Source organism: Gossypium raimondii, chromosome 8 (genome assembly GCF_025698545.1).
Source record: "Gossypium raimondii isolate GPD5lz chromosome 8, ASM2569854v1, whole genome shotgun sequence".
NCBI classification, from domain to species: domain Eukaryota; kingdom Viridiplantae; phylum Streptophyta; class Magnoliopsida; order Malvales; family Malvaceae; genus Gossypium; species Gossypium raimondii.
Genome location: NC_068572.1, coordinates 61,201,283 through 61,213,696, shown reverse-complemented (window position 1 = coordinate 61,213,696; position 12,414 = coordinate 61,201,283). Strand labels below are relative to the sequence as shown.

Below are 12,414 nucleotides of genomic sequence, written 5' to 3'. Positions count from 1 at the left end.
ACTTGTCCTAGTTTTGGCCCATATTGTACCATGTCATTACTGAAGAAATTATAGTTTTTATTGAAAAAAATTAAGTGATGACATGGTACAATATTAGAGTGTCATGTCATCATAGGGATCAAAATTGGAAAAAAAAATGTCAAGTTTCAAGACTACACATCGATCTTGAAATTTGTCAACTTTTCCGAGTTTTGGTTCATGTTGTACCACGTCATTACTCAAGAAATTATAATTTTTATAAAAAAAAATTAAGTGATGACGTAGCACAATCTTGAGAAAATTTGCCAAGTTCCAGGACTAATGGAACAAAAATGGTTGTCAATTCAGGTACTAAATGTTGAATTATCCCATTCTTTTATCTGTCACCACCATTTTCGTTTCTCCTTGCAGCTATAAAAACCCTCAAAGGATTTCAAAAACATAGTGAGCTAAACAAAGCAAAAACAAGTTAAAAATGGCTAAAAAACCTCTTTCAGCTTGGCCATGGGAAAACTTGGGGAGTTTCAAGGTACGGAAAAGGAAAACTATATTGTGTTTAATTTTTTTTGTCATACAATACGTTCAATACTGATATCAAATTTTTTTTCTTGGAAACTCTTTGATAATGGCAAAGTATGCGATGTATGGTCCATTAGCTGCAACTGTTATGTATTCATGGATCTATGAAGATTCCTATAAGCATCCATGGTGTGTTCATATACTCATTATATGTGCTTTGAGAGGTTTCATGCACCAACTATGGAATTCTTACAACAACATGCTTTTCCTTGGAAATTGTCGGATTAAGCAACAAGGAGTTGAATTCAAGCAGATTGACAATGAATGGGACTGGTAAAAAAAAATAAAAAAAACATTAAAAAAAAACCATGAAGTTTCTGTCTTGTAATAATTCAAATGATTTGATTATTATTATTATTATTATTATTTTTGTTTGAAGGGACAATTTTATACTTCTTCAAGGTCTGTTAGCTACCATGGCTTGCCTGATGTTTCCATCCATGGATGATGAGTTTCCAATATGGAACACAAAAGGGTTTATTACATTGATGTTATTGCATGTAATGGTGTCAGAGCCATTGTATTATTGGATGCATAGGTTCTTCCATGGAAGATACCTTTTCACCCATTATCATTCACTTCACCATTCATCTTCGGTGCCCCATCCCTTTACAGGTCGGTAAAAAAACCCGATTTTCTCTTCGTTTTGATTTCCATTTAAGTTTTTTTTAATATGAGATAATTGTAATTTTAGTTTCTCCTAAAAATAAATATTCAATTTAAATCTTTTTAATCATTTGATTAATTTAAAAAATTAGGTTAAATATGCCACAAGTCCCTATACTCTTTGTAAATTAGGAATTTAATCTCTTTATTTTTCAGATTTTAAAATTTAGGTTCAATTGCTAACACTATTAAATTCATCTTCATTACAACTTCGTATATTTTAGTTACATTGCCACCAAGTAGACCTAATCATGCCCAAAGGTCCGCTCGAAAAGTGGGAGAGTTTGAAAAAAAATAAGGGCTCGGAAAATGGGATTGGATAAAAAAATAAAACATGTTTTCTAAATGGGTTGGTCCTGGCCCTAATCAGCGTAAACTTTCTTTTTTGCTACTGTTTTGCGACCATTTCACTATTATATTGTTGTAATTTCGTTGTTATTATTTGGATATTATATAACTCTTGTTTTATTATTAATTTTACTACTGTTTTAGAGACATTTGCTTGTTAAGTTGCAACTATCTTAGTATCATTTACTTTTTTAGTGTATTTTCAAATTGTTGGGAAATAATTAATGTTTTAATGTTTTTAGTTTATTTGATGTATTATATTTTTTTAAAAAAATTACTTTTATATAAAAATAATCTAAAAAATTTAATCTGGGTCGGGCTTGGGTAGAATTTTAGGCCCACTTTTAGGTTGGGCCCAGAAAAAAGGCTTAAAATTTTGCATTAGCCTCGAAGCCGGCCCAACCCATGATCAAGTCTACTACCAAGTGAGTATTTTTTTATTTTAAAATGCGACACTAACAAATTAAAAAAAAAAGGAAATGTTGAGGGATTAAAAGACCTATGATATATTTTTACTAAAAAAAAAGAGAAAGCCATCTCCCTCGTAAACTACTTCATGCATTCATTCACTTTCAAGTTTTTGTTTTTGCAGCTGGACATGCAACATTTTTAGAGCACCTTATATTATCTATGGTGATTGGAATTCCAATAATGGGGTCAATTCTAATGGGAAGTGGATCAACAAGCATGATTTATGGGTATGTTTTGGGGTTTGATTTTATGAGATGTATGGGACATTCCAATGTTGAAGTTATTCATGGTGCAATCTTCAACAAGCTACCTTTCCTTAGATATCTCATCTATACCCCCACGTAAGTAAATTTTACCCTTTTTCAGTTTAGGGCTTATTACTAGAATACATGTACCTCCAATTTAATATAAAAGTATAACAAACTGAATTTGAACTTAAACTAAACTAAATTTAGATGGCAAAGTATCATAGAGGTTATTGTACTAAAAATCAAACTGTATTTTGCACATTCTACTAAAAAACTGACAAATTAGTCCTTATATGTTAGATTAAAGAGCAAATTGGTCCTTGTGTTAAAGAATCCATCTATTTCTACTATTAAAAATTGGTCTCTGTACTTTGGAATGAGGTACATGTGGTCTAGTTATTCCATCAGCTATACTAGTTTTTAAGTGTATCAATGGATATTTTTTTAGCAAAAAGGATCAATTTGCTCATTTTTTTAGTAAAAGGGATAACATGCAATCTGACTCTTAGTACAAGGACCTCTATGGTACTTTTATCAATCTAGACAAGATCCAGACATGATGAGACGTGAGTGGTTTTTATTCTTCTATACCTAATTTTATTTTAAGAAATATTAAATTTTGTAGGATTATATTTAATACATTATTTTTATTTAATTAAAAAATTAAAGCATTACTTGTACTTTTTCTTTTACAGCAAATAATGAATAATAATTTTCTTTAATTAAATAAAAATAATGCAACAAAACAGAATTAAATTATCTTTTACTAGTTTATTTATGCACTTGTTTAGAAAATCCTTAAACAAAATGTAACTAAAATATATTTTGAGTTTAATAAAACTGATGTAAAAGCTTGTCTAAAATAATAATTTATATATTTGTTAGTGAACAAAAGATGACAGCTTTAAAAAATATATATATTTGGTTTATTGACAAAATATAAATCTATACACAATAAATAAAACATTTTATAGAAAAAAAGGACTAAATTGACTAAAATGCATAACACAAACCTTTTATAGAAGTTGAATTTTAATAAATATATTTTTAAAAATAAAAAATTTATTTCATTTTAATTAAGTGACAATTGCCATATGGATTTGTTTATGTATTAATATATGAAATATAAATCTATTAAATAGTGCTTAATTTGTGTCTATAATCAACTCATTGTTTTCAATTTTAGTTAAATTATGTTATTAATCCTTGCACTATACCTAAGTTGTTTAGTTTGGTTATTTTTAATTCTTATACTTTTCGCATTTTAAAATTTCAGTCCTATCTAAATGGTAGTGCTAAATTCATTAAGTTATGATTTTCTCAAAAGTTGATACAATAAAGATATTATCACATATGCAATGCTATATGTTATTTTCTTCTTTCCACATATTACTCATTAAGAAGTCAGTGAATGGATTAGTGATTGTCGTTTGCGTCAAGACTACAATTTTGAAATTCAAAAAGGATGAAGATTAAGAATGGTCTAATCACAGAATGTGCATTAAATCTACAACTGTATACATGTTGAGCAAACCCTGAAATTTCAACAATAAAAAAGTATAAAAATTAAAATACATGGACTAATTTTATAATTGATACAAAATACAAGGACTAATATAAAATTTTGACTTGGAATTAGGTAAGAATTAATTTAGATCCCTTTTCTTTTTAAATTTTTAGACTTGGAAATTAGGTGTGAATTAATATGGGAAGAAAAGTTCATTTATAGCTTTAAAATGGGAAGTCGGTTTTGTTATTGCTACTTATTTATACTGATTTTAATTGCATTTAGTGAAATCATTAAGCCTTAAAAACTTTAGGTTCTTTCAAAAGAAAAGAAGGTATAGTTATTAAATGATTCTACTTGAAATTGATGTCAATGTACCAAAGATTTTGCTTTTGTTCAAAAGATTTGTTAGTGGGCAGGGTCGGGTGGGGTCGGATTTGAGTTGAGTAGGTTGTAATTAAATATTAGGTTCATTTGATAGGTTCGGGCTCGATTTAAAAAACGAGCCTAAATCTTTGTCCAGGTCCAGCCCAAATTATAGATGCTAAACCTAGGCTAGCTCGTATTAAAATTTATTTTATTTTATTTTATTTAGAAATTTAATACATTAAAAATACTAAAAATATTAAAATAAATATTTCCTAACAAATTAAAATAAATTAAAAAAATCTTTATACTTAAATAACACTAAAATAGGTGCAACTTAACAATCAAATACTTCTAAAATAGTAACAAAATTAACAATAAAACAAAAGTTATACAATATACAAACAATAACAACAAAATAGCAGTAACATAATAGTTAAATGATAGCAAAACAGTGAGAAAATAAAGACAAAATAACATTTTTTTTTTGCAAATTAGGGCTGGGCCCATGCAAAAATCTTACTTGAGGCTCGACTTGTTTAGAGGTGCCCATGGGGCGGGCCCAACCAAAATTTTAGTTTCGTTTGCTAGGCCCGGTCTGAAAAATGGATCTAATATTTTTCTCAAGCCTGGCTCGAATAAAAATGTTAAAACCCGGGTCGGACCCGACCTGCCCGTATTAATTTTTTATATTATATTTTAAAAAAGTTATAATACATCATAAATACTAAAAATATTAAAATAAATGTTTCCCAACAAATTGAAAATAAATAAATATATATGTATACTTAAATAACGTTAAGATAGGTGCAATTTAACAAGTAAATGCCTCTAAAATAGTAACAAAATTAACAATAAAACAAGAGTTATACAATATTCAAATAATAACAACAAAATAGTATCAACATAGTAGTGAAATGTTAGCAAAATAGTGAAAAATAACAAGAAAATAGCAACAAAAAAAAGTAAAAAAACCTAGGAGAAGCAACAGTTTTTTTTTTTTTTCCTTTTTTACATATTTGGGCTTGGCCAAAAAAACTTTACCTGAGACCCGATCCGTTTTCTAATGGGTCTTATTTTTTTTGCCCACACCCTCCCACTTTCTGACGGGCTTGGCCCGACCCATGGATAGGTCTAGTCACAAGTACTTATTCAATAATTCACGGATCATAAAACGGATATGTAGGATACTTTAGTAAAAAAGAAAACATCAAATGAATTTCATACATGTATCATACTAAAATTAAAAAGTTATATTCAAATTTGAGATTCAGTTTTCATATTTTAATTTCCATTAAAATGCTAATTTTGATTTCATTTAAAAGAATTCCTTTAAAAAAATCGTATCAACATGGTACGTTGGAAGGAGTTTTTATTTTAAAGGGGTTAAAAATTAAATTATAAATTTTTAAGGGGTTAAAGTATAGGTATATCATTGTATTAACTTATTTTAAAAATAAAAAAAGAATTATTAATGTTTGATGTTTATGCAAATTGTCAGGTACCATAGCTTGCACCACTCAGATATGGGGACTAATTTTTGCCTCTTCATGCCCCTGTTTGATGCAATGTGGAATACACTTAACAGGAACTCATGGCAGCTTCACAATAAAATTACTTCGAATTCAGGTAAATTTGATTGATTCCTCGCTTAAAATATTAAATCTATTTAAAATTGGATCAGATTTGTCATATTATATAGATTCAATCCAATCCGATCCAACTAATGAGTTCGGTCAATGTTTTAAATATAGTTGGTTTTTTAATGCAGGGGAAAATGGGAGGGTTCCGGATTTTGTGTTCCTAGCCCACATAGTGGACGTAATGTCGGCGATGCACATTCCGTTTGTAAACCGATCCTTCGCATCAATACCCTTCTCCACAAGGATGTTTCTACTACCAATTTGGCCTGTAACTTTGATGATATTGCTAATGATGTGGGCATGGTCCAAGACCTTCCTCCACACTTTCTACAACCTTCGAGGCCGTTTGTACCAGACATGGGTTGTTCCCAGATTCGGTTTTCAGGTATATGCGTAATTTTAAATTATGATTATTGATTTTATTGACGTTTTGTAACGATTCGAAGTTATCGTAGATGTGAAGTTGATAACGTGATTGGTATAAAATAATTAAGAGATGATGTAAGTGCACCCAGAAAAATTTATTGGTGTAGAGCATTGCTTGTTTTTGCAGTATTTCTTACCATTTGCAGCTGATGGCATCAACAAGAAAATAGAGGAGGCCATTCTAAAGGCTGATAGGATGGGGGTCAAGGTCATTAGCCTTGCAGCATTAAATAAGGTTAGTATTTTTCATTATATATATATATCAGTTAGGATTATAATCGAATTATAAATATTTGGAGGTAAAATTTAATTTTATTATCATTTTAATTTATAATTTTATAATTTTTTAAGAGACTAGAAACAAAATTTCCTGATTCATTTTTTCTTCTTACTTTTGTAAAATTTTTAAATTGGGTATGATTCAGACAACATATTAATAAATTTTGTTATTATCCAAACTCGGTTCAAAATATGACTTATTCTTATGTTCAAATTCATTTTCAAGCTTTTTTTATTATTTAAAAGTTCTCAAACTTTAAATAAATCTTTAAATTTGAGGAATAACCCAATCCTTAATCTACAGAATGAAGCTCTAAATGGAGGAGGAACCTTGTTTGTTAACAAGCACCCACAACTTAAAGTTAGAGTTTGCCATGGCAACACATTGACTGCTGCAGTTATTGTAAACGAAATTCCCAAAGATGTCAAAGAAGTGTTCTTAACAGGCTCCACTTCAAAGCTCGGTCGAGCGATCGCCCTCTACCTTTGTCGAAGGCGTATTCGTGTTCTCGTAAGTCTTTTTCAATTTTCTTGATCATCTCTTTTGACACATTTAATACATGTATCATATTTGTATTGAAAATTTATATATATATATTATAGATGCTAACTTTATCGACTGAGAGATTTCAAAAAATACAAAAAGAAGCCCCAGCGGATACCCAAAACTATCTTGTCCATGTGACCAAATACCAAGCAGCTCAAAATTGCAAGGTATGATACGTTGTCTTAGATTATTGAATTGTTTCGATCAATGGCGGCACTAAGGGACTAGCAGGGGCCAGAGCCCCCTAAATTGAGAAAATATCACTTTAGTTATAAATTATTAGTAAATGGTAAATTTATAATTTGCCTCTCAAAAATGATAAAATTTTAATTTAATCTTTTAAAATTATAAAGATATAAGCTAATACAATGATGAAATTGTATTTTAACTCTAATAAAATTAGATAACTGAAATTTGACCTCAAAAAATAATTTTTGATTTCATCCCTGATTTTGATATTTCAATAATCATATGATCGTGTTGTAGACATGGATTGCGGGCAAGTGGATAACACCATGGGAGCAAAGTTGGGCTCCAAGTGGAACACATTTTCATCAATTTGTGGTGCCTCCCATTTTAGCCTCCAGGAGGGACTGCACTTATGGTGATCTTGCAGCCATGAGGTTGCCTGAGGATGTTGAAGGACTTGGGAGTTGTGAGGTTAGCAATCTTCTCATTAAGCACATCCTAATTTTTAGTAAAAATTATAGGGTCAATTATACCAAAAATCTCGAAACTATCGTCTAAGATTCTAAATGGGTTCATAAAGTTTAAAATATTTTAATTGAGTCATCAAGTATTAGTGTTTTATAAATAAGGTCCTTCCATCAACATAGCCATCAAATTAGTGTTAGTTTAAGTTTGATTTGAATCATTTTTAAAATACCTGAATCAAATTGTAAATACAAATGTACATATCATATGAATAATTTGAATTTAATGTGTTCAATAATCAAATGGCATTAAAATTTAGGAGGGCTATTGATTTATTTTAACACGTCAGGTCCAAGTAGTACATGCAATAGGGATAGGCGAATCTAGGGAGCAGCAAGGGCTTAACCCCCTAATGGAAAAATTGCCTTTTAATCCCCTCATAAATGATGAAATTAGATGTTTATATAAGACAAATTGCACATGGATCCCTCAAAAATGAAAAGATTTATGTTTAGTCCTTACAAAAATGATGAAACCATAAGCTAATACATGATAAAATTATATTTTGACCTCCTAAAAATTTATAATTCAATTTCCCCCCACACCTTTAAAATGCACTCTATGTCTGACTCAATTGCCATTTTCATGTTATCTTATTTCAACCAAAGGGTAAGGGGAAGGGTAAGTAAGTACTTAAGCACTGCTAGTCTTTTGCCACTACATTAATGACTGATTGATAGCTTGATTAGCTAAAACGATACGATACTGAATATTTTGTGCGACCTTTTTCCATTCATATGATTTTTATTTACTAAGTTTTGGTGGATGTTGGGGGCAGTACAAGTTGGAGAGGGGAGTGGTGCATGCATGCCATGCAGGAGGAGCAGTTCATCAACTAGAAGGCTGGACTCACCACGAAATTGGGCCAATTGATGTTGATAGAATCGATCTCGTATGGGAAGCTGCACTCAAGCATGGTTTCCGGCCTGTGTTTCAACCTTAAACCTTAATAAATAATCGATATTAATGTATTTTGATAAACATATTTGGACAAAAACAATAATTAAGAATTATGTGGGATTTGTATTTCTAAATTCCTTTAAAAATAGGGTTAGTATATACGGAATTATTTAAATTTGGTAATTTATATTTATTTGGTATTAATTTTTTTATTGATATTTAAGTTTGGAGATCGTAAGTTAATTTAGTACTTTTTTAGGTACCTAATTAACACTTTTAAAATATATTGACATAACGTGACATGAACAACCAATAGCATGGTGGCACATAATAGTCTCACATTTTAACAAGTGGCAAAAATAATTTGTTTATCAATTTAAATTATTTTTTTTGCCATATGTCAAAATGTGAGGTTGCCATATGTCACAATGCTATTGGTGATCAGTGCTACATCAGCGTATTCTAACTAGTATTAGTTAGGTACCTAAAAAAGACATCAAGTTGACTTATGGTTTCCAAGTTTAGCTGACAATTAGGTCTAAAATATGGTTTAGGTACTAAGGGTTAGTTACCATCATTGTTAAAAAGTGTTTTTGAGAAGATTTAATAGGAGATAAAAAGGTAATTCATTGAAAAACATTTTTCCAAAAGTCAAAACCTAAAAATTTCGACTTTTTAGCTTGAGTTAAAATCTAAGTTTAAAATCAAGGTTTTGTTTGAAAAGCACCTGTTTACCAAATTTCTTGGTTTGAAATCAAGGTTTGGGTTGAAAAATACACTTAGGTACAAATTGCCAAATTTAGATACCTCTGTATATATTAACCCAAAATATATGCTAATTTATTTTATTACCTTCAAAAATTTATTTATTATATATATAAATAATATCAATTCCAAACTAATATTAACATAATATATTTTTATCGAGATTTAGGATGGGTAAAAGTGTTTATTAGCTTAATCGAGTGGATGCATGTATAGCATTAATATTATACATAATTTCCAAGTTCGATTCAACTCAAAATATAAGCTTTAAATTTTGCTAAAATCCTTTCATATTGTAAATGGTTAACTCAAATTCGTTTAGGTCCGTCCATATATATATATTTTTAATTTTAAAATATATTATGTTTCTTTAACATTTAATATGATTCTTTTACTACCGTTATATATATTTTTTATTAAATTCCTAAATATAAACTGAATATTGGAGCCTAAGTCCGACCTGTAATTTAATCACACCTGAACTTTTTGTTTTGTGCAAATTCGTTTTTCAAGCTTAATATTTTGTTTGAACCCTCTCAAATATGAAGCAAACTTTCGAGTTTGGATAGATAACCCGACCCTTAAATATATCTAGAGAAGGAGTGTCCAAATTTAAACTCGAAATCTGATATCAACAAAGACTTAAACAACACAAGTAATACTCTATTTGTATGAGCATAAATTAGTTTGAACATAAGATGTTTATTACAATGCCATGTGCTAATCACCAAGACTTAAACTTTGTTGTACAATAAAATTATGGGCAAGGCAAAATATTCAGACAAGGCATTTGGACAAGTCATATTATTGTGTAAAACTTAAATGATAAAACCCAAAAAAAAAAAATTGCATGAAAAAGGTAAGTGAGGGGGGCAAGCATGCATGCAAGCAAGCATGCGCCCTGTGCTACTCTTTAATAACCCTCCCTTGATTTTCTCCTGAACATCCATTGTTTAAAGTAACCATTTATTCAACATGGCCCTACACCTCAGAAACCTTGTCTATGAATATAAATATTGGTTTAATTTTGTCTTTGATCCTTGTACTTTTTGAAATTTAAAAATTATCATTTTATTTTTATTTCTAGAAATTCAATCGTTCTACCAGTTTAAGAATTCAAAGTTAAAGCTCAATTGATATCACATATACAAATTTAACTAATGTTAGTTAATAGTGTTATCAATTGGATTTTAATTTTAAATCGACAAGTAGAGGGACTAAAATTTTAAAATTAAAAGCCAAGGGACTAAATCTCAATAATCCAAAAAGTAAAAACCAAACAAACTAAAGCTAGGTTTTTTTAACGATCAAGTATACTTTATATTCGTTTTGTGACTTTTCTCTTAACAATGTCATATCTAAAATTTAAACTCGAGTACTTTTCTAGAAATACAATATATATTACCATTGCACTTAATTCTTATTAAAAAGTAGAGGAAGAACTAAACCATAAATATTCGGGGAAAAATAAAATTAAGGGTACAATAATAAATTAAAAGAATTACTTAGTTAAGATCCTTAATAAACCCAAGATGACTAATTTAAAGTTTATATTCATAGTAATGTTTTAATTATGAAAGTATTTTTTTGAATAAATTTAAAATTAGTCATAGCCCCTCATCAACCCATAAATAGGAGGATAATGCGCTTCAATGCACTCGAACTCACATCTTCTTGCATTGGTAATAATATCCATACTAATCAAACTAAGACTCAATCGACATGAAAGTAAAAACTAAATACGCAAAAATCTCGAGATTTTATTCAAAAAAGAGTTATATTTATTATAGATACTAAGATCTAAATAAGGGGGATATCATGTATATATGTATAGATGTAATGATTGAAGGAAAGAACCCCATGTGGAGACCATGTGGGAAGGAGAGGAGAACGGGGGAGAGGCTTTTAAGTGCTTAACTCCTTTTTTTCATTGCCTAGTCTTTTTAAAAACTTTTGGTTTCTCATTTTATACATGATATATAGATAGATAATTATTTTGTATATTGACACTAAAATTAAAATATTGTAGAAATGAGGATCTTGATATTAAATTTTAAGACTTAATTACAATTTTAAGAAATTTAATAATAATTTTAAAAATTTTGAGGGTTTAATAAAATTTCAAAAACTTCAAAGTGTTAATGATAAAGATCTGTCTTTGGTTAAGAATTTATTAAGTATATTTAGTTGAATTGATGTAATTATTATTGTAAAATTAAAAAAAAGTGAATTGAATACATTCAAATATATATATTATTAATTTAAAATATGGAGGGTTAGGGGTTGTAGTAGGGACTGATTGTACCATAAAATATAACTTAATATACTTATATATGTGTATATAAAATAAGGTTAGGTAGGTGGAAGAGAGGTGTTTTCATGATAACTCCAATTTAGGATTTTTGTTTATATTCGTAACCCAAAGTTTTTTTATCTCTCTCACTACACATAAAAATGGTGAATGTACCTTGAAATCACTTTACTATCAAATTAGTCCCTTTATTATTAAATGGATCAATTTAGTCCTAATATTGTTAAAAGAATCAAATAATATCAAATTAGAATAAAGTTAGCGATTCATCGTTTATAATTTTTTTATGGTTTCTATAAATGAAATCTTTTATTTGGAATTGAACTGCAATTGAAAAATAATTTTAAGACATTTTATATAGTAAATGGTAACTCTGTTATAACTGAACTTATTTGATTCTTTTTAATAACATATGGACTAAATTAATCCATTTAATAATAAATGGACTAATTTAATCCAATCCTTATAATAGAGGGACTTTCGAGATACTTTAACCCATAAAAAACCCAATAATAATAATAATAATAATAATAATAATAATAGAAACAAAAGGTTTTAAAATATATCCCCTAGGTTTATGGGGTGGGCCATGAATTGTCATGTGCTTGCATGTGCATTGTCTTTCCCTCATAGGCCCACCACCTGTTTTCCCATTGAGCAAATAA

At 29.0% G+C, this 12,414-nt stretch overlaps 1 protein-coding gene across 1 annotated transcript; it reads left to right on the top strand.

Moving 5' to 3' along the window:
* The first annotated feature begins 394 nt into the window (after nucleotides 1–394).
* LOC105792826 (very-long-chain aldehyde decarbonylase CER3) lies at nucleotides 395–8,877 on the top strand. Its single transcript, XM_012621625.2, has 11 exons — nucleotides 395–508; nucleotides 614–831; nucleotides 938–1,173; nucleotides 2,165–2,384; nucleotides 5,666–5,793; nucleotides 5,936–6,192; nucleotides 6,361–6,468; nucleotides 6,817–7,023; nucleotides 7,116–7,226; nucleotides 7,546–7,719; nucleotides 8,552–8,877. The coding sequence occupies exons 1-11, from the start codon at nucleotides 455–457 to the stop codon at nucleotides 8,714–8,716; spliced, it is 1,878 nt and encodes a 625-aa protein (XP_012477079.1). The 5' UTR covers nucleotides 395–454; the 3' UTR covers nucleotides 8,717–8,877.
* The last annotated feature ends 3,537 nt before the right edge of the window (nucleotides 8,878–12,414 follow it).